Consider the following 23,929-nt stretch of genomic DNA (forward strand, 5'->3'; position numbering starts at 1 on the left):
AGTGGGTTTTACACGCAAATCCCGTTTGGAATCCTACACGTAGTTTAACGCTTGCTTCTTCCTTTCTTCCCTTCCTCTTTCCTACCTAATCATCTACCAGCAGAGCAAAAGGTGTCATGTTAGGCACTTTTAGGTTTCAGGAGTCAAAGACACAGGCAAACTTAAGTAATAAAATATTATTAGCTATGCATGATAATAAGAAGGAATTACTGTAAAGCTATTCATGTTAATAGGGAAGACAGTTATTTAAGTTACAAAGTCAGGTCTCTGAAAGACAAAGACAACTGCAGGATTACTCAAGATACTACACAACTTCCTAACCAAACTATCATGTTGCAGGAAACGTTGGCTCTCTGCTTTAGTGTATTGCCGTTATTTTGGTTTGGCTACTCTATGTCTAGCTTCTACAATTTTTTCTAGGGTTACTAGGTTACTGCTTACTCAGATCTTTTATTTTTCTAAATATTTTTCTATTTATTTATTGTTTTTACTGTCTCGTGGCATCTACTTATATGTGCTTTTACTCTGTTTTATTTTCTGCTTCTTTTGTCAGTTGTTTCTGTCTCGCTCCCTCCTTTCTCACTACCCCATCTCTCTCTCTGCCTGAGACTCAAGCTCCCTAAGATGAAGAATCTGATTTGTGCTATACTTACCCTTAGTGATTCTAACCTTTTTTTTATTTTTTACTTTTGATGACTTCCCTTTTTCTACTTTTTTTGGCCTTTTAGCAAATTTCTTAGATATATATGTGTGGGTGTATATATATGTTACAAATTTATATGTGATATATACTATATATCCCTGTAATATGTTCTTAAGAAGTCTAAACTCTAGTGGGATATTGGATATCTAAGGAAATAATTCTAAAATGAGGCACAATATTTTGTGTTTTCCATTATCTATGATGACTTTTTCTCTCTTTTTTGCCTCCCTGATTGTACTTTTTCAATACTATTTTTTTTTTCTTTCTCTGTTTGTGCCTTAATTTTTTTTTGTTGTTTGCTGGGAGTTCAGTCCTTGGTTCTTTTTTTTTTTTTTTTTACTGTACATATGCTGGGAATCTACATCTCTTACATCATCTGTATGTCTGTCTTCAGCTCCAGTCTTTCTTCTGAACTCTAGACCAGTGTTTGCCACAGCTTTCTGCATAGCAGTCTGTTTATCCCACAAGCATATAAAGTTCAGTGTTCCAAATCTCACATTGCCTAGCACCACTGACCCTCCTTGTGTTATTTCCAATGCACCTCACCCCATGTACCCAAAAGCTCAAATCGAAACCTTCAAATCAATCTGGAGTTGAAGTGAAAAGGTACATTACTAAGACTTTTCAAATCTGCCTCCCAATTGTCTCTTAAATTCTTCTGGATTTCTTTTTATTTACTCTCATTGCTTTATAATCTTTGCCATCATTATTACCTTAGTCTTCTAACTGGTCTGCATACCTTCTGTTTCTCTCAGCTCTCTCCAGCCCAAGCTCTACCATAGTTATATTTATCAAATACACTTATAGCATTATATTTATAAAATTCAAATCTTATAATATCACACCTCTTTAAAAATCCTTAATAGGTTTCCTATCATCTGTAGGGCAACATTTAAACTCCTTAACATGAAAAACAAGGCCCTTATGTTCTGGCTTCTGCCTGACTTTTTTTTTTTAATCCTCACTTGAGGACATTTTTCCATTTTTTGTTCAGATGGAGTGGGAGGGAGAAACATCAAGTGGTTGCCACCCGCACAACCCAACCAGGGCCGGGGACAAACTGCAACCGAACCCGGGTCTCTCTGGACCACAGGCTGATGCCCTAGCCGCTGAGCCAAACCGGCCAGGGCCTGCCTGACTTTTTAACCTAATATATCTACCACCCTCCCCCACCCCACCCCCAGCAATCCACCTCTACACCAAACTGCTCACCATTCCATCTCCTAGAACTCACTTTCTGCTCTCTCACTGTCGTCCTTTTGTGTATGATCTGTAGAATATATCCTTCCTCACCTTTTCTCTTCCACTCCCCGCCCCCGAAATCTCTCTACTTTAAAGACTTGGCTTATATAGCATTCCTTTGCATTCTTGATGAACTTTCCTTTTTTGCTATCTTCCTGAAATAGCTCACTTTTTAATTGTGTGTTTTTATATCTAATGAACTTTTGCTTCATTACACTTTGTCTACCTTTTATAAACTGGGTGAGTTCTTCAAGGGTAGACTGACCATATCTAATGTATCTGAATAGACTCAGCACCCATCTCTTAGGGAATGTGTTAAAAGGGTCAACAGACTGGGTTAGAGAAAGCAAGAACTATTAAGTCAGCCCTGACCAGTTTAACTCAGCGGCTAGAGCATCAGCCTGTGGTCCAGAGAGACCCGGGTTCGATTCCCGTAAGGGCACGTACCTTGGTTGCAGATTGTCTCTGGCCCTGGTTGGTTGTGCGGGTGGCAGCTACTCGATGTGTCCCTTTCACATTGATGTTTCTCTCTCTCTCTCTCTCCCTTCCACTCTATCTGAACAAAACATGTAAAAAAATGTCCTCGGGTGAGGATAAAAAGAAGAACTATTAAGTCAGATGGATTTGAACCGCCTGTCTTTTACTAACATTGTAAATTTGGGCCTTTTTTATTTTTAGTGTTCTGTGAATCTTTGTTTCTTCATCTATAAACTATGGATGATAATAACTGCCTCACAGGATTCCTGAATAGCTAAATCAGAAAATGTATTTTAAATGTCCAATAGAGACCAATTTCTAGTAGATAACTATTTATTTTTAACTTTTCTTGAATGAACACATAAAAATGAGTGAGTAGGTGATTGAGTGAATGCATGAATGAATGCATTTGAGTGGCTAGAACAAATGGTATAAAACTGGACTGGTCAGGAAAGACTTTCAGTACAAGCAGCAGTTGTCTTGCTCTTTGAAGGGATGGCAAAGATGTCAGCAAGCAGGGGATGTGGCAGCCTAGGACCTGAGGCCTGAAGCTTGCGAAGCAGTGTGCGAATAGCAGGCCTTTTTGGTGTAAACATTATTTCCTGCTGCTTCTTTATCATTGTCCCTCTTTTTCTTCATCACATTAAGGAATTTAAGGATGGGCTGGCTGCCAACTCATTCAAGGTTCATCAGCATCTCATTAGCCTGTGACAAGTTAGCCCTCACACAATAAACTCTAGGCTTAGATTTTGAAAAGAGGATAAGGGTCATTATTATTAATAAGTATAATTGTTAAATGGAAATTTATGTTGTCTGTTATTATGCAGTGACCTGTTTTAGAGACAGCATACATTACAGTGACTTTTTTCCTTAAAAATATGTTAAGCTTTATGCAGAGTCCACTGGAAAGGATTAGTCTGGACTCCTATGTACTTAGGTACTTATCTAAGAATTTGCAGATGAGAATGAATGAATCTAGCAGGTAGGATTCATAGGTTGTTGACTTCATCCCTGTACTCTTTAGATGCAAAATGGACTTTGATGACAGAGTCAGATTAATAAACCAGTAGGCTATATTGCTTTTTACTAGCTATTTGAACTTGGATAGGTTATGTAGCCATTCTAATTCTAAGAGAGGGATAATAGTTCTTAACTTCTAAATTGATGTGATGATTAGAAATTACATTTTTAAATTACCTATCCCAGTGGTAGGCATGTGCTAGGCTCTTGACAAAAACTAATCAAATGAAGAATTTACCCTAGATAGAATTTACTACACAATACATGCAAAAATAATTAAAATTCATGATAATATAGAAAATGTGAGACTTTCTCTATTATAAAAGCACTTTTATTTATGTCATATAACATTGTTAAGAATTCAAATGAAAACTTAAAAAACCTGTAATACTGCTCTACCACCATAACACAAATATTATAATTTTGCATATTTTCTTTATCTCTATCTTTATTCTCACATTTTTAATTTAAATATATATTTTTTTATTCTTTTATTTAATAGTTATGTTACTTAATTTTTATAGCAGCATACTTCATATCAAATAGAAATACCATAATTTATTTAATCATATTTTCATTATATTTTTGGCTTACCTTCTAGTGGGGGCTATTATTAAAAGCCATATAATCAATATTTTTGTGTATACTTAAGTGACTTTTGAAGGGGAGGGTACTTCCTTTCTAGGCTAAATTCCCTAAGTGAGATTAATGGCATATATATATATTCCTTTAAGTTCTTGAAATGTTGATTTTCAAAATGGATACACATCCTTGTAGAAACCAAAAACCTTCACTGGACATTATCCAAAGCACTGCTTCTAAAGCAATTTAGGAGGATAGAACATATAGAAAAATAAAAGATGGGAGGGGTCAGTTCAGTATTAGAACTGGATATAGAAGAAAAATGGGAGATACTTATAATCTACAATTTAATTAAAATGTATATGCTATTGACCCTTGGAGAAATGGATCATTTATTCTTTAATTCAGTTAGATCATCTACTAGTCTTTTAAAAAAACCTGTTAGGAAAAAAATGATAACACACAGTCCTTGCCTTCTGGAAGTAACGCACCATCCCTGCCTTCTGGAGTGTATTGTTTAAGGCATTGTAATATATTTGAGAAGTGTAACATTGTGGTTAACTTTGCTACAGGAAGGCAGGCAGCTTTACCTTGGAGCAGGAGGATTAATTATGAGTGTATGCTGACCTCACAAGGAAAAGAGAAGCATTGTTAAATACCTTTTTCTGTTACCATCTCCCAACTCTGGGAGCAGTACTGCATGCCCAGTACATTCTTTTCTAAAGGTTCAAATAAAACATCCTATTTTGGGGCAGAAGTATGCTAGGTTCTTTTACTTACAATTATGCTTTGTGTTCATATTATCTGGCAAACAGGCATCAATCCCTTCTTAAAGAGTCAATAATTAAATTTAATAATGACCATTAAATAGTTAATAGGAATCATAATTCAGTTTATGCTGTCTCATCTGTGCTAAGCATTTTAACACATAGGTAATATTGAATTACTTTTATTGAAAAAATAATGTATGACAAATATCAATTCTTTCCTTTAATTTTGAGCTATGTTTCTTATTTCATCTCAGCAGGTGATGTTCCTTGTTACCTTTTCTGCTCATGCCTACAACTTGATTCTTTTCCCTGATGTAGGAGGATTTGTAAGCCTCAGCCACCCATAGTGAGATCATGTTGTAATCAGACTTAACCTGGTAGGAGTTGGGGATTAGATGAGACTCTGAAGAAGTTTAAAAAGAACCTCACTGAGTAAAGCCAATTTCATCCAGAACGATTCAAGTTCACAGATTTTAATTAACAGTTTGAAATTTGTAATATTACTTCAATTTCAGATGGGTGAGAATTTAACACTATATTAAAGGAGCCCAGGCAAAAGGACACGAGTTGCGTCACAGAGACTTATTAAATGTGATGGAAATTCAACAGACGAATGCTGGCAAACAGGTGCACGAGCTGAATTAATTTTTAAACCCTACCACTCAGGGGGAATTGCAATGCATCACGTTGACAGCCACAGCACGCTGCTAATTTTATTCACAAGCTTAAAAACCTCAATACATTTGAACATGTGAATGTATTAAATTTTTAAAAATGTAAGTAGCATAAGGGTATCCCAGAACTAAAAATGATAATTTCTCTCAGGGACTTCCAGTCATTTGTCTAGCCAGAAGCATGGTGTTTTTTATGAATGAAATCTATCTTACCACTTTCCCATACAAATTGTGTTCTATTATTATATGTAGTGCAGACTGTTACTAAGCAAGGTTTTCTCTTACTTTTATTATGAAATTCCTGTGAATTAGAGGAAAACTGATATAATTTCCAACTTCTGCTGTCAAGCATGAAGCAAGTTCTCAGTTTATACTTCGATGGTGCTAAGTGGTGATGGTACTCCTGGAGTTAAAGAAAAATACAACAAAATTTAACTAAATGAATGCAGAGACTTATACAGTGGCATCATTAAAGGTCACATGTTGTAAACTGAAAACTCACTACACTTGATGTTTTCACTAGTTTACCTACTTTGGAGTCCCTGCTGTATTTGAGAAATTGATAGAAGCCTTAGGGTATCTCCACAAAGACTGCATATACACACAACATCTTACAAAGTTTTCAGGGAGTTCATGAATTTCCACATTCAGAACACTGTTTACGTTACATCTTGATCTTTGTCTGAAACGAGGAGAGTATCTCTTATTTAGTGGATTTCCCCTTTGCTACTACTGTATACCGGGCCTTAGACCTAGGAGTGGGGATAAAGGAAAATAAGGAAAAGTTTTTGGACCTTTTGCAGCCTAGTAGAGGCTCATAGACAAACAGTGTAGAGCGGTAAATAGTTTGATGGAATATGTACAAAAAGTTCTTTGCAAAAGCTCCCTGGAGAAGATGGCACCTCAGGGAGTATTCGGGGTGAGTGTACATAAACCATAGTAGGGAGGAGAGCGTTCTAGACTGAGAATGAGAGCCAGGAGCACCACTTGGTCATTGCTGGAGCTGTGTGTTTACGAGAAATGCATGATAACAAACGTATGGACAATCTTTCAGTCTTCTCTCAACATTTCTCTAGAAGCTTTAAAGAAACAATAAATGAAGCCAGGTTTAATTTCCCAAGATTTTGGCCATCTGAGCCCCTTATTCCTAATTGTACACAAGCTTGTCCCCTCATTCTGCTTAGCTGGAGAATATTAAGCACTTGTTTTGTTTTGTTTTTTTTACAGCATAAAATCAAATGTAAAGGGTCTCCTTTCTAGCAAGTAAGTCAGGAAAAGTCCAATATATACCGCATTGGATGAATTTAGAGTCTCAATAAAATACATGGTAATCAGTACTTGCCCAAAAGTCTTTTGATAATGGCACCAGTAGCAACTCTTTTTAAATCCACTATCAAGAAAACTGATGAAAAAGAGAGACAAATGCAGTCTAATAACCTGAGCTAACAGTACGGTATTTTCAATAGAATGAAAAGGACAAAAGCCGAAGGTATTCATTACTGTTCTCAGGGTAAGAGACCACGGCAGTTGCCGCCTTCACCAGATGTGCAGTCTCTAGGCCTGACAATACCCATCTCCCCAAGGGAAATGTGGAGAGAAAGCCAAACTCTTGCAACTTGATGCAAAGTGACTTGGCTTCCATTACAACATCTCTCAGTAAAAGGCTATTCAGGCTTAGAGTAAAGATTCCACACTCATTTTCTCCCAGAAAATGAGATTGTTATATAAAACACCAGACATGGAACCAGAGCTTCTGGAAATCACTCTAAACCATGTGATTTCATCTTAACTTCCTTACATTCTAATCAGGAAAAAGGAGATGATATGGTTTGGTGAACATACCATCTTAAAATTGTTATCTTGTTTTGAGCACATTTAGACAAGGAAACTCAAGAACATCCTCAGGAAACTGAAAAATTACAAACTAATAAAATAAGCTTGTTTGTTTGTTTGTTTGTTTTTAAATGAACTAATGCTGATCTGGGCTCCCAGGGTGTGTTTCTCAGATGAACTAGCCAGAAATGTTACGCCTTTCTTCAGGGGAAGTTAGATTCACTTTGTAGTACAAAAAAAGGGGAGTAGGGGTAGACTTCATGTTAAAAAGAGCTGAGTTTCCGTTTGACTCCTGTGAATTTGGGAAGAGACATTTAATACCTCAGTTTTTCACCTGTAAATAGAAATACGGATATTTGCTTCTTACCTCTCAGAACTATTATAAGGATTTAATTACATAATTAAGATTATATAAAAAACAACACAAACCTACTTTCAGTATTTTTCCAAGTATGTAAACCGGAAAACAAATTCTGTGGAATAGATAGTTGGTATTAAAAATTAAAAGTTTGTTTCAAAAAGTTTAGAAGTGCTAGGTAAACAAAATTAAACAGTTATCTTCAGAGCTTTGCCATGATAATGGGCATTGTGGATCTCCAGAAGACGAGTGCAGCATGCCACATTTCTTTTTCTTCTTTTATTTTAGAGAGAGGAAGGGAGAGGGAGAGAAACATAGATTGGTTGCCTCCTGCATGCCCCCTACTGAGGATCAAGCCAGCAACCCAGGCATGTGCCCTGACTGGGAATTGAACTGGCCACTCCCTGATGCATGGGATGATGCTCAACCAAATTGTATTTCTTAAACTTACTTGACAACAGACACATTTCAGTTTGGTTCGGAATGGAAAGTGCTACAGTTCACAGGGTCACTGTTCCCCAGAGCAGTACTTTGCAAAATGTTGTCTATATGGGGCTCAAAGTTCTCTCTCTCTCTCTCTTTTTTTCTTTTAACATCCTAAATAGTGTGTACAGTTCTTTCTGGTTCTTTCCCCAACATTTTCATTTTATTCTCCTCATTGGGTTTGAATTTCTTGAGGGTGAGAACTACATCTTCATAAACATTTAAATCCCCAGTGTTTAGTACATTGTGCATAATAAGAATTATATAATTACTGAATTTTACCAAATATTGTTGGTATCAATTTTTATCTAAACAATTTTTAGTAGCCTCAGATTCTGTTTATTTAATAAATGGACTAAGTATGTTGGGTTTTTGGAGCTGTGAAAACAAAGGGCATGGTTTAAGGTGACTCACAAATACATCTTATCCTTGTGCAACCACACTTAAGAAAGAAAACCTCTGCAGAAAGGTGCTCCATGAAAACTATAACAAAAGGAATAAAAAAAGTTATGTGCTTAAAATACCAGAATGTAAATTGTATACTTAGGTGGCAACAGAAATCTGGAAGTTTAATTATGGAAAATAATCTCCTGGCCAGGTGAATGCAGTCTGGAAGGGTGATGTTAAGGAAGTTGTGGTTCTTACAGTTCTCACCATCAGTTATTAAATAGTCATGGTCAAACTAAAAAATCCCCTTCCCGTGTCATGCTAGACCTCATACTTTTAAGGCCTAAATACTACTTTGGATGCTGAGGAATTTTAGCCTGATGCCTACATTCAATAAACATTCATTACTCAGATGCTTTAGGGATTTTCAAAGGTCCTCTATCCCACCTACTCTCTTAGTCCAGGATGAAAGTATATTTATTTTGGTTTTACTTCAAATTAGCATATCAAATCCCCTCATCCCCTACAATTTTACAACTGAGAATAGTGAGTAAATAAAAGTGTGAATGACATTCTTAAAGTGACTGTTCTATGCCAAGTATATGCTGGGTGTTCCTATACATTTTCTTTATGTGATCGTCACAGTAACCCTATGAGAAGAGTTATCTCATCTTCCAGTGGGGAAACAAACTCCAATGTGTTATTGCCCCACATTAAACAACTATAAAAATGTAAAAGATTAAAAAAATAAAATTCAACTGAGTACATTTGGGAAATAAAAAAAGATCTGATCAATGAACTTAGTTTCTTCTTTCTAAAGTTTAGTGCCATTTCTCTTACACCATGTTGTCTTAATGTAAGTATTGTCATTTCTTATGCTTCTCCATAGGGATGACTAAAAGGCATATATATGAGTAGTACTTACAAATAGCCTGACCATGACTTAGGTGACTATAACTATTAAACTTTAATGAAGAATATGTAATATGTTAATGGGAATACTATGTTCCTGGATGGTTTTGATATTATGATAGTATAAGTTTTATTCAAATCAGTTTAGAAATTTACTGCAATTCCAATAAAAATATTTTTAATTATACATGTTATTGTTTCTAAGTTTAATTTAGAATAATAAATGTATGAAAGACCCAAGAAAATTTGAAAAGAAAGATAATGGGGGGAGAGGGATTTACCATAAGTCATAGCCAAATATACTGGAAAACCAAAAGAAATCATCTTCTGGTATTGGCAGAGAAATATATTATTGAAACACAACTGAGAATCTAGAAGCAGATCTGTGTGCATATAAATATGTAATATATGATCAAAGTGGTACCTCAAATACATAGGGAATAATAAATAAGAAAATTGGCTATGCAGTTTTTTAAAAAATGAAGTTTGATCCCTATCTCATACCACACTAAAAATAAATTTTCTGTGGATTAAATATTTTAATATAAGAAATAAACCAGAAAAACAGAGTTGATTTTCTATAGTTTTAGAGTGGGGAAAGCCTTCCAAAACTTGATAAAATCTAAAAAAAGAAAAAAATCTATATAGAAAATGTTAATTTCTGTATGGCAGAAAAACTCTACAAAATGAAAAGATAGTCACAATCTAGGAAAAATATTTACATCTGTATATGAGAAACACAGGATTAATATCTTTATTTTAAAAATAGCTTTTCCAAATCAATAAAGAAAAAAGCAACATCACATTTAAGAATGTGAAGAAAGTGTTCAAGTAATTCATAGCTGAAATCAGATGGCCATTAGATTAGAAAAGATGCCCAATTCTGCTAATTGCCAAAGAAATGCAAATTAAAACAACTTGTAGTCCTGGCCAGTGTGGCTCAGTTGGTTGGGCATAGTCCCATGCACTGAAAAGTTGCTGTTTCTATTCCTGGTCAAGGCACATGCCTGGGTTGTATGCTTGATCCCCAGTAAGGGGCATGCAGGAGGCAGCTGATCAATGTTTCTCTCTCCTTCTCCTCTCTCTCTAAAAATCAACTTAAACAATTTAAAAATAAAACAAAAAACAACTGTAAACTATCATTTGCCTGCTGTTAGATTAGTCAAGGTTAAAAAAGGTGATAGTGTCTAGTACTAGTGAGGATGTGGGTAGATGAACTCTCTCAAATACTATTGATCTAAGTTAATTGGTCTAATCTATTTAGAAAGTAAATTTAGAAATACTGATCCAAATTTCAAAGGGCATAAATAGCCTTTGACCTAACAAGTCTAATCCTACTATCACAGTTTCACATACAGTTAAACAAATATTTTATCACAGTTTCACATACAGTTAAATATTTTTCCCAGATTGTGACTGACCCTCTTTTTTTTTAATTGAAAATTATTGGAGTGACATTTGTTCACAAAACCATACAGGTTTCAAGTGTACAACTCAATAAAATATCTGGACACTGCATCGTGTCCCTATTGCCCCAAGCAGAGTCTCTTTCTGTCCCCACCACCCCCTTCGCCCACTTCCACCTATCTTCCCCACTTTTCCTCTAGCTATCACCACACTGTTTTCTGTGTTATGTATATATACATTTTTTGGCTAATCCCTTCACCTTCTTTCATCCAGTCTCCCCACCTGACTGTCTTTTTACTTTGTCAAGTTTTTCTGCTATGCAGAAATTTAAAACGTGCAGTTCACATGTTTACTGCAGTGTTTTTTGTGATAGCAAAAATAGAAAACATCCTAAATATCCCTATTGTTTTGGCAGCATGAGCTCTACCAGAGTAGACTGCCTCTATCTTAATTACTGTTCTGTTCCCAGTTAGCTGGTACCGTGCTTGACACTGGCAGCATTTCTTAAATGCACAAACTAAATGAATTATAATGTATCTACACAACTGAAATTATTTTTTAAAGTAAGATAAATAAACAAAGCAAGTTGTATCACTGCAGATCATTTCTTTTTCACAAAACATATGTGCAAATATACATTTATATACAAAATGTCATGTGTGTCTATCAAGAAAAGAAAAGTTAGAAAGTATGCCTCTTGATTGTCTCTTGGAATGGAATTTCAGGAGTACTGAAATTAATGGTTTACTTCATATACAACTGGTAATATGTCTTTTTGGTTATTTTTAACAATGATATAACTTTAAGGTATAAATGTAATCATTTTTTTTAATGCGCCAACTCTTCTTCGTGCTAAGAATATGTGGCAGTGAACGAACAAATTCTCTTTTCACTGAGTGTATATTCTACTGGAGAAAGACAACTAGCAAACAAAGAAGTATTTGTCCCTGATAAAGTATTATGGAAAAAAAGTAAAACAGTGTAAGGGGACTCTAGTAAGAGGGTGCTATTTTCATAAGGGTAGTCAAAAACTTCCTTTCTAATTTTGTGATGTTGAGAAGAGATCTGAATGAAGCGGAGTAAGCCATCCATGTGTGTGAAGGCACATATTCTAGGTACAGGTCAAAGGACCCAGGCAGGACCATGCCGTGGTTCAGTTAAGAATACAGAGCTCAAGGTCAGAGAAGTGGGGGCAGTAATAAGCAGAGCTTGCATGTGACATAGGGAGGGCCACGGTAAGAACTTCAGTTTCTGTTGTGTGCGATAGGAAGGTACTGGAGGTGTTCAGCCGTGAAATGGCATGCTCTAACTGTTGTCTGAGGAGTAGTAGCCTGGTGACTATGTAGACAAAATGTTGATGGTTTGGACTACGGTGATAGCAGCGGAGCTGTTGAGAAGTGGTGGAATTCTGGACATATTCCAGATACAGAGCCGTCAGGCTTTCCAAATATGAAAGACAGAAAAGAGGAAAGTTATGAAACTGTCAAGAACCTAAAAAATACTAACAACAGCAAACCTGACCTGAAATGGAGGAAGGGAGCACCTGTAATGAGGCAGAAGTGTTTCACAGTTTTCTTGGACAGCTATGTCTCTGATGTCATTAATTTTCTCAACATTAGTGTGAGTGAAATACGTGTCAAATACTGTCTCAAAATGTATTGAAGTTAGAACTTATCCCGTAGTGGATTTAATGTACTTTTACTTTTAAAGACATTTTTAAATAGTGTACTTAATTTGAAAACATCTTGTTATTAAATGTATATTAGCTTATAATTTCCATCTGTCCTCAGTTTTACTGACATAATTTTACTATTTTAAAGTAGCAGGAGGAAATCAATTCTATTATTTTGAAAAACTGAGAAAAATTGTGGTTTAGGACTTGATAGGCATTAAGTATAATAATACATGAAATCTCAACAATATTGTGCATTAATCTTGGGAGGAAATGCACTTAAATTACTGAAGATCTTGATGAAAAATTTAAAAACATAACTTTGCGAATTTTACCATTAGATTCTCATGTCTTACTTTATTCTTTCACCTTGCAACCTTGCATTTTCTAAGGTTAAAATTATTTGCATGTTTTCCATTGTGTGTTCAGATGGTTTATTCATTAAGGAAATTCCCAATCAGTATCATTAAATACATGTAAACAGTTGTATTTAGACAATGAAATTTGGGAGTTCAGTTACCCCCATTAAAACTATAATTTTGGCCCTGGCCGGTTTGGCTCAGTGGTTGGAGCGTCGGCCTGTGGTACAGAGAGACCCGGGTTCGGTTCCCACTAAGGGCACGTACCTCGGTTGCAGTTTGTCCCCAGCCCTGGTTGGTCGTGCGGGTGGCAGCCACTCGATGTGTCCCTTCACATCGATGTTTCTCTCTCTCTCCCTCCCGCTCTATCTGAACAAAAAATGGAAAAATGTCCTCGGGTGAGGATAAAAAAAAAAAAATTATAATTTTGTACCCACAATCACATTTGGCCAAAATGTAAGATATAGGAAGAGGCCTATTTTCTGCTATTAATTTTACATTCTGTTCATAATGTTTTCTGTGACTAAAAATCTTATGCTCTTCATTTAGTTACTCATTGATGTGACTAAATATTATACTTTTCATATATATATATGAGTGTCTGTGTGTGTGTGTGTGTGTGTGTGTGTATATATATATATATATATATATCCACTCAATGATATGAATGAAAGTCTATAATAATGGTTCTGGATTGTTAATCCTTTATCCATTTAGTTTTCTTTTTCATTCATTATCTATTCATTATCTTTTCAACAGTCATTTACTGAGTGTTTACTATAGTAGTTTTTAATCTTAACTGCAAGTCAAAATCCTCTGTGAAGCTTTTAAAAGTAGTGATTCCTATGTAATAAACCCGTGAAACTAATTCGGTAGGTCTGGTCTGGGGCCAGGCATCTTTATTGTTTTTTAAAGCTCCATGGGTCACCCTGTTGTATAGTCAGGGTTAAGAATCATAAGCTTCTCAGGTAAGTGCAAGGGCTATAAGATTGAACAGGAAATAGTTCCTGTTCACAAGGAGATCAGAGTCAAGTGAGTGAGGCAGACAAGATTAAACCAGTAATTACAGTAAAATGTGGTAAGTGCTAGACTAGGGGTAAGCACACTTCTACCCACTTAGAACTAGTGTACATTGGCCCAGTGTTAACTAAGTCCACTGACAGACTGTAAAACACAAAAAGATTTTCTCCCTGTATGAAGCCAAATGGCCTAAATTGTGATTGAGTCCCTATTTTTTGTCTAGCTCTATGCCTTAATCAAATGAATTAACCATACAAGATTCTGTGATTAAACTCAGGAAATTGAAAAGCAGAGACTAGTTTCTATTTTTGATAACAGGATATGGGAGATGAGGAAGAAGTGACGAAGGATTGCAAAACAGTGAGCTCCTCAAGGGCAGGGACCAGGCCTCATTAATATTTTTCTTCCAGGGGCCTGATTCAGAGTCTGACACTTGGGTAGGCATTGGATCTGGTGTCATTTTGAGTCTTTTATTTTTTTCTGATTACTTGTAGACAGATGTCCTTACCTGCTCTGTGTATACCTGAAAGAACTCTGTCCCTTCTCTGATCAGTGACTTTCACAAGGAAACTCATGTTGCTCCCTGAGAGACACAGGTCATTTCCTGGTTGTCTTTAAACTTTCTAATTTAAACAAAGAATCTTGCTTAGTAGTAGGATTGTCTTTTTTTGTTTTCTTGAGTGTTTGTACCATTACCAGGTGATGTTTTGTTTTTACTCCTTTAATTTTCATTACCATATACTGTTTCATATTCTTTTGTTGTTGTTGTTTTTCATCTTACACAATCTGCATTGTCAACCTTTCTTTCATAAATTGCAGATACTTTTGCAGATTACTAGTATAAAGGAAGGGGAGCCCTGGAAATTGAACTTATCTAAAATAAGGGAGGATCTGTGCCTGCGATCCTCAGAGCTGCATGGACAGAGCCATAAAGCATGCTGCTCATGGTCATCCCTTGTCATCACCTGGTCCCCAAAGACAGGACTTGGGGAAGTTGACAGCATCACACCTAGACATTCTTTTCAAGAAACCCAGTGGACATAGTCCAGATTATAATTCCCTAAAAAAAATAGTAAGAAAGCCCCAGGAAAAGAAAAAAAAAAAAAAAAAAGGTCCATGGAGTCATTCTCTTATCTTTAGGACCATCCAGTCCTAATTATTAAGCAAAAACTTTTATTTACTTTCTCCCTGATATGACATGGGCAAGGCCTAATTAGACGTATAAAGAAAAGCTTGTCTGATGACAGTGATGTTCATCTGTCGGCTCCAGATTCACATATAGTGTGAGTGTACTTTCACATGAATACGAATTATATAAACTTAAAGTTATATAAGATATTAATAAAGTCTCACTTTATGTGAATACTTTGAAATAAAAACAGATCTCCTCAGTTAAAAGAATTAATCAGGAATCTTATAGTTTCACAGCTAGCTGGCTAAATGAATTAGTTACTATAATTCTGCCATTTTAGCTGGTAAACAGAAATGCCTACTGTACTTTGTTATGCCAAATGAACCATGTTATTGTTTGTATTAGAACTTCTATGGTGATTTCAGACATTACTTTGTTTTTTTAACACTTTCTATTTTCATTAGTTTTCAAAGATATATGCAATGACAATATCAAGCAAATATTTATTAAGCTCTCTACCTTTCTTTTATTTCATCCGCTTAGTTAACACATAGCCAGGCATTATTAATTCAGTGCTATGTTAAAAATTACATCCTCAAGCCCTGGCCGGTTTGGCTCTGCGGTTAGAGCATCGGCCTGTGGTCCGGAGAGACCCGGGTTCGGTTCCCGCTAAGGGCATGTACTTCGGTTGCAGTTTGTCCCCGGCCCTGGTTGGTCGTGCGGGTGGCAGCCACTCGATGTGTCCCTTCACATCGATGTTTCTGTCTCTCTCTCCCTTCCTCTCTCTCCCTCCCACTCTATCTGTACAAAAAAAAAAAAAATTACATCCTCAAATATACAGGGCAAAACTAGGTGCACAGTTTATTGTATGATATATAATACAAAAATTAATAATCATACAAGACTACATACACTCTGTATTTCCTGTACTCACAACTGTTTGCCCATCCCTGTATGTTTGAAATGTGATAACATGCCAAGGAAGCTAAACAATTATCATGTTGATCATAATTTTAATTTCTACAATATGCTGGAGATACCTGTAATGTTAAGAAAAAGTTTTTTTTTTTTTAATTAAAGTAAAAATATCCTACAGTGTTTGTCAATCCTTGTGTTTCATGAATGTTTACCTTCTATTTTATTTTAACCATGCACATTGAAATGTGTTTTATATTACATTTCTCCTTTGAGAAAATTTGTGTTGAATTATGCAAGGATTGAATCATACGAGGTCTTCAGGAATGCCACCTTCCTCAAGTATCTAAATTCAAGCTCTAAAATATGAAGAGCTGCATGTTTGTTCAGATCCTTAGAATGTTTTGAAACACATTCCTCAGTGACCAAAACTCTTTCTCTGGAAAATGGAGAAATTGAATAGCAAATGGCAGAAGCTGACCTCTCTCTTCAGGTTTGACTTTGACATTTTGTTTCTGAGAGACCTGGTTGTTGGAAGATAAATTCCCTAGTGTTTAACATTTTCTAGCCTTTCAGCAAAGTATTTTTTGTAGAGGAAAGAATGAACCTATAACACTGATGTGGTTAAATTTAGATAGGCTCTCAGCTCCCCTTCTCTGATCCAGTTCCCTAAGAAAATTAATCACATATGTTAATGTACCTCACTACTGGATTTACTACAGATTGCTAATATGTGAACTAAGGAATCAGCCTTGTATAATTTACCTTGCTGTAAGAAGCATACTAAAGAGACTCAAGTGCCAGGATCGCAGTCATGCTTTCAGATCTTCATTCACAGGAAATCTGGACTGGGAAGATTTCTCTGTGGGATGGTATTCTCTAGGAAAATTATATTTATTGATTTGTTTAAAAATCAACATTTTTGTGTTTGTTTGTTTATCTTGAAAACTAGATGGGGCATGACTGTTTTTGATCTGCATGTCTTAAAATGTTATATAAATAATATCATCCACGTTTACTTTGTAATTTGTTTCTTTTACATATTCTAGATACAAATCCATTATCAGATAAATGACTTGCAAAATTTTCCCCATTTCTTTGGGTTGTCTTTTTACTTTCTTGATGGTGTCCTTTGAAGGACAAAGGTTTTTAAATCCGATGAAGTCTAATTGATGTATTTTTCTCCTTGTTGCCTATGATTTTGGTGGGGTTTTTTGGTAAGAATTTTTAACAAATTTGAAGTCATGAAGATTAATCTCTGTGTTTTCATTTAAGAGTTTTATAGTTATTGCTATTACATACAAGACTTTTATCTATTTTGAGTTATTTTTTGTGTATGATTTAAGGGTCCAACTTCATTCTTTTTATGTAGCTGTCTGGTTTTCCCAGTAGCATGTGTTCAAATCAGACTCTGTCAATTACTATTGCTTTGTAGTAAGTTTTGAAATCTGTAAATGTGAGTCCTCCTACTATATATATATTTTTTTCAGGATCATTTTGGCTGTTCTGAGTGTCTTACAATTCCATATGAATTTTGTCAGTTTGTACCAAAAAGTCAGCTGGGATCTGATAGCGATTGCATTGAATCTTAGATGAATTGGGGCATATTTCTGTCTTAAACAATTTCTTTCAAAATAATTGTGTACCTTTCATAGCATAAGGTTTGCACTTCTTTTGTTTACTTTATTCCTAAATACTTCATTCTTTTTTGAAGCTACTGTGAATGGAATTGTTTTCTTAATTTCATTTTTGAATTGCTTATTGTTAGTGTATAGAAACATAAGTGATTTTTGCATGTTAATTTTGTATCCTGCTGCTTTGCAGAATTCATTTATTAATTCTGAAAGGGTGTGTGTGTGTGTGTGTGTGTGTGTGTGTGTGTGTAACCTCTAGTGCTTTGTTTACATATTAGATATGTCCTCTGTAACTGGAGATAGTTTTATTTCTTTCTTTCTATCTGAGTGCTTTTTATTTCTTTTTCTTGCCTGATTGCTCTAAAACTTCCAGTTCTATGTTGAATAGAAACGGTAAACGTGGGCATCTTTGTGTTATTCATGATCTTTGAGAAAAAGCTTTCAGTCTTTCATCATTGAGTATGATGTTAGCTATGGGTTCTCATATATGGCCTTTATTATGGCAAGTTGCCTTTCTTCTATTCCTAGTTTATGGGTTTTAGTTTTTTATCATGAAAGGATGTTGAGTTTTTTCAAGTGTTTTTTCCTGAATTGGTTGTATAATTATGTGGTCATTTTTCCTTTATCCTGTTAATGTGATGTACATCAATTTTTATGTGTTGAACCATTCTGGCATCTCAGGAATACATCCCACTTGGTTATAATGTATAGTTCTTTTAAGGTAATGCCAAATTTGGTTTGCCAGTATTTTGTTGAGGATCATTATGTCTACGTTCATAAGAAATATTGGTCTATAATTTTCTTGTGATGTCTTTGGTTTTAGTTTCAGGGTAATATTGGCCTCATAGACTAATTTGGGAAGTTTTCTCCTCTTCAATTTTCTGGAAGAGTTTGTGAAGTAGTGTTATTAATTCTTTGAGTATTTGACAGAATTCAGCAGTGAAGTTATCTGCACCTGGACTTCTGTTTGTAAGTTAACTTTGATTACTGATTCAATTCCTTCACTTGTAATAGGTCTATTCATATTATCTACTTCTTTTTGAGTCTGTTTGAGTAGTTTCTAATATTTAGCAGTTGTAGTGGGTGTATAGTGAGATTTCATTGTGGTTTACATTTCCATTTCTATGACTAATTATTTTGAGCATCTTTAGATATGTCTATTGGCTGTTTTATATCTTTTGCAATATGTCTGTTAAAATTTTTGCCCTTTTTTCAAATGAGTAATTTAGCTTATTAAGTTGTAAGATTTCCTATATATTCCGGATAAGAAGTTTTCTCAGAACTGTGTTCTATGGTTTCAGTGTTTACTCTTAGGTTTGTGCTCTATTTAGTATTAATTTTGTGTATAGTGTGCAGTATGTGTTGAAGTTCATAGTCTTAAAGATATTCACTTTTATTAAAAATCTATTCTCTCTCCATTTAATTAACTGGACAATTTGGTCACAACCCAATTGCCTATATAAATGTAAGTCTTTTTCTGAGATGACTAGGTTTTTGGAAGTATGTTATTTGATGCATAAATATTTATTATGTATCTTCCTGCTGTCTTGACCATTTTTTTCAATAGGAAATGTTCCTCTCTGGGTCTAGTAATTCTCCTTTAAAAGTTTATTTTGTCTGGTATTAATATAGTCTCTCTAGATTTTGTATGTTTACTGTCTATGTGGTATATCTTTCACAACCTTTTAATTATTTTTACTTTTATTTGTGCTTTATATTTAAAGTGCATTTCTATAGGGAATGTACAGTTAGGTCTTGCTATCTTTCAGCCAGACAATCTCTGCATTTTTATTGGAGTATTTAGTACATTTATACTTAATGTAAATAGTTTTGTATTTGGAATTATTGTCTACTATTTGGCTTGTTTTCTTTGTCTCATTTTTGTTTTCTTATTCTCTTTTGCCTCTCTTTGTGTTAAACAATACTTTAGTGGATTATTTTTATCCTCTGTTAGCTTATTAGTTTTCTTTGCATTACTTTTATTGACTGCGCTAAGGACCATAATGCAACTTTAATTTTAAATAAAATATAGGAACCTTGCAATGGCATTGTTCCATTTACCGACTCTCATCCTTTGTGCTATTGCTATCATATGCATTACTTCTCTGTATCTATATCTATTATAAACCCAAAACTATTGTGTTCTAATTTTATTAAATATTTCTGTTTTTTTAAAGAAATTAAGGTAATATGTATATATTTTACTTTCTGTATATCCAAGTTATCACTTGGTATTATTTTATTTTAGCCTGAAGTATTTCTTTAGGATTTCTTGAATGCAGACCTCTTAGCAATGAATTCTCTCATTCTTAACTTATTTGAAATTTTTTTTGAATCTTTATTTTTAAAGAATAATTTTAAAATAGCCTTTTATTGGAAGACAGATTTTTTTCCTCGACAATTTAAATATCATTCCAGTATCTTGTAGCCTCTATCATCCTAATGAGAAATTAGCTGTTAATCATGTTTTTGTTCTCCTTTATGTAATGTATTGTTTTTCTTTGTTGTAGGGAAGATTTTTCTCATTATATTTTGCTTATAGTAGGGTTTGATTATAATGTGCTAGGTACAATTTTTTTTTTATTTATTCTATTTGGTGTTGTTACTGAAAATCTTGTAGTTGAGAATACTCCTTTTCTGCTCCTATTTGACTCCAGTTTCTCTTATGAGTTATGAAAGGTGTTTTTGACAAATTAGTTTTAAGTCTTGTTAAAATGCTTGGAAATTAAATGGGAAAGTACCAATAAAATGCTACAATTTTCAAAGGAAATTTATTTCCTTAAATATATAAACAATGCAGTACATTTACAGTGGAAAATGTTAATGTTACCTGTCCTCTTTTCTTATTTTCAAAAAATTTGTTTTATAGGTGCATTTCCTCCCTCTGCAGTTTATGCACGAAAAGACTTGCTACAACGATCGTCCCATATTGCTACCAAGACTTTCCAAGCTTTTCGCATATTTGTGAACAATGAGCTCAATGAGCTTTACATAGGACTGAAGACAGCGCAGAAGTTTCTGAGACCTGGTGGTCGTCTTGTCGCCCTCTCCTTCCATTCACTAGAGGATCGCATTGTCAAACGATTCTTGCTTGGTATAAGCATGACAGAAAGATTTAACCTCAGCGTGAGACAGAAGGTGACACAAGCATCTCAGCTGGGTTCAGGTCATGGAAACAAGGAAGGAGTCTCTATAGGAAGGGCCCCTTTAATGTGGGAATTGATACATAAGAAAGTACTTACCCCAGAAGATAAGGATGTGCAGGATAACCCCAGAGGGCGCTCAGCCAAGCTTAGAGCAGCGATCAAATTATGAGAAAGTCATAATCATCTGATCATTCAAGTTTTTCCTCACAGTTTCTCACCTGAACAGTGTAACACAAGAAATTATGGGATATATATGTATGTAGTTCATATGTGTGGAGACTGAGGATATTTAGCATTTTTTTCCTCACAAAGAAAATGTAGAAAATATTAATATGACAGAAAGTTCAACGCAAGGAGAAGCAGCATCTCAAAACTGGGTTGATGGGTTTATCTTAGTATTATACAGGGAAAATTCATCTTATCAGTTATGATTACAAATTCTAAACTGGTGATTCCAAATGAATAAAACATCAACTTAACCATGAGGACAAAAGATAAGAAAATACTTGCGTTTACATTGGAGTTACTTTATCTATCTCTGTAATATTTAACTTTAGTTTCAAAACTTGTATACTGCATTTATTTTATAGGCTTTATTAAAATCTGAACAGTTCTTCAGTGAAAACAGAATTAGAAAATATTCTAGGGAACATTGTGCTCAAATTAGAAACAAATGAATGCACCTACATTAATCCCCTGAATCTTTCTTGAAGAATTTTGTTAAGTTTTTCTTTGCATGAAGTCATACGAATGAGAGAGATTCCCAAGGGTAAGTTCCCATTCTAGTATCTGATTAACAAATAAAAGATCACACTCATATTCAACAATGTTGCATGTATTTTATCAATTATTTTTAGACCCGTATTTTTTTTTTTTTATGTTAATGAAACTGTCTGCACTGTGTTGGATAGTGTCCTTCCAAAATTCATGTTCTTCATAGAACTTCAGAATGTAACCTTTTTTGGAAATATGGTCATTACAGATGTAAGTAGTTAGGATGATGTGATACTGGAGCATGGCAGCCCTTAATCGAATATGTCTGATGTCCTTGTAAGAAGAAGAGGAGAGGGACAGAAACACGGGGAAGAACACCACATGAAGATGGAAGCAGAGACTGGAGTGATACATCTCCAAGCCAAGGGAAGCCAAAGGTTGCTGGCAGCCATTAGAGGCCAGGAGAGCAGCATGAAATAGATTCTCCATCATAGTCTTCAGGACACCTTGATTTCAGACTTCCAGCTCCAGAACAGTGAGAGAATAAATTTCTGCTATTGTAAGCTACTCAATTTGTGGTAATTTGTTACAGCAGCCCTAGGAAACTAAAACACTGAAAGAAAAAAATCTTTTGTGTTGTTAATCCTCACCTGAGGATATATTTTCATTGATTTTTAGATAGAGTGGGGGGGGGGACAGAGAGAGAGATTTAGAGAGAGACATGATGTGAGAGAGGCACATCAACTGGTTGCCCCCTGCACAACCTGACTGGGGCCAGGGGTCAAAGCTGCAACCCAGGTATGTGCCCTGCCCTTGAGTGGACATTGAACCTGAAACCCTTCAGTCTTCAAGCTATTGTTCTAACCACTGAGCCAAACTGGCCAGGGCATGAGAGAAAAAATCTTGAATAAATTGTGTGACAAAAATGCTTCCTAAGTAAACACAAAATTGCTTTAGAAATGTAGTGTGAAAATATATTAGCTACTTTTTGTAATTAGGCTGTTTACCATAATTATTCTTGCTTGCTTTTTGTCTCTTATTGTAGGATGCATAATAAATTACACGAACGAGGTTTTGTTTGGGGTGGGGATAAAGAAGCAAACTCAATTGCACAGCAGTCAATCGTTTTTACCTACCCCCCCCCCCCTTCCTTTGGCAACTATCAGCTTGTTCTCTGTACCTATGGGTCCGTTTCTGTTTTTTAGATTTCACATATAAATAAAATTATACAGAGTTTGTTGGTCTTTTTTTTTACTTATTTCATTTAGCAGAATACCCTCTAGGTCTATCCACTTTGTCCCAAATAGCAAGATTTTATTCCTTTTTTTTTTTTTTTCTGTTTAATATTCCATTGTATATATGTACCACCTTTCCTTTTTTTTTCAGTAATTCAATAATTTATTCTTCTGAAAAAGTGTGTAAAAGTATATAGCGCTCATTCACAAGGTATATATGAGTGACATTTAAAATGGAGGCCTTTTAGTATGGTATTTTTTGGTCAAAGTCTTTATTTTCTGTACCTGCACTATACTGCAGGGTTTTTTTTTTAATGAACGTCACATATTTTTGTATTGTTTCAAATTGTTTGCTATATATAAAAGAAGCTCACTGCAAAATTCTTGAAGGAAAAAAGGAAACAGAAGAAATTCAGAACTTCCCAGAAATGTACAGCTTTTACATTTTTAAAAGGACACCCCATCCCGCTCTCTCTCCAGTTCTCTTGTTAGTTCCAACCATGTAAGAGTTATGATTTCGGCAGAATTTCCAAAGTACCGCCTTTAATTTATCCATTCACTTACGGATGGACACCTAAGTTGCTTCTACATCTTTGCTATTTTAAATCATGTTGCAGTGACTTAAGGGTGCATACATCTTTTCTAATTAATATTTTTGTTAATTGCCCAGAAATAGTATTGCTGGGTCATGTAGCCGCTCTATTTTTAGTTTTTTGAGGAATCTCCCTACTGTTTTCCATAGTGGCTGCACCAATTTACAGTCCCACCAACAGTGCATGCGGGTTCCATTTTCTTCACAGCACTTGTTATTTGTTGATGTTTTTTATGCTAACCTTTCTGATGTGAGTGAGGTGATATCTCATTGTAGTTTTAATTTGCATTTCCCTGATGATAAGTGATGTTGAGTATCTTTTCTCATGCCTTTTGTCCATCTGTACATCTTCTTTGGAGAAATGTCAACTCAGGTCCTCTGCCCATTTTTTAACATGAATGAGTTTTAAATGGTTAACTCTGGAGAATGTTTTTGGGAAATTCAAACAATACATAGGGAAAATGAAAACTGATTATTAGTATGAATGTGCATTGATTTCTAATGAAATATAAAGAATATAAAACAAGCAATTGTTTTACCTTTCTGTATCTCTGTATCAATGCCTTCTACCAGTCATTTAGTGTGGCATCAGCATCATTGCATAGCACATCAGCTCTTAACAGGTTTAGTTCATTGCTTGTTAAGAAATAAAATTTAATAAC

At 34.9% G+C, this 23,929-nt stretch overlaps 1 protein-coding gene across 2 annotated transcripts in view; it reads left to right on the forward strand.

Moving 5' to 3' along the window:
- METTL15 (methyltransferase like 15) overlaps positions 1 to 21,552 on the forward strand; it is a 193,425-nt gene extending 171,873 nt beyond the window's left edge. For both annotated transcript variants that reach the window (XM_036258629.1, XM_036258630.1), the window contains exon 6: positions 20,450 to 21,552. In XM_036258629.1, the coding sequence (XP_036114522.1) occupies positions 20,450 to 20,895 (446 nt within the window). In that variant the 3' untranslated portion in view covers positions 20,896 to 21,552. The remainder of the gene's footprint in view (positions 1 to 20,449) is intronic.
- The last annotated feature ends 2,377 nt before the right edge of the window (positions 21,553 to 23,929 follow it).

This window comes from Molossus molossus, unplaced genomic scaffold (assembly GCF_014108415.1).
Source record: "Molossus molossus isolate mMolMol1 unplaced genomic scaffold, mMolMol1.p scaffold_m16_p_13, whole genome shotgun sequence".
NCBI classification, from domain to species: domain Eukaryota; kingdom Metazoa; phylum Chordata; class Mammalia; order Chiroptera; family Molossidae; genus Molossus; species Molossus molossus.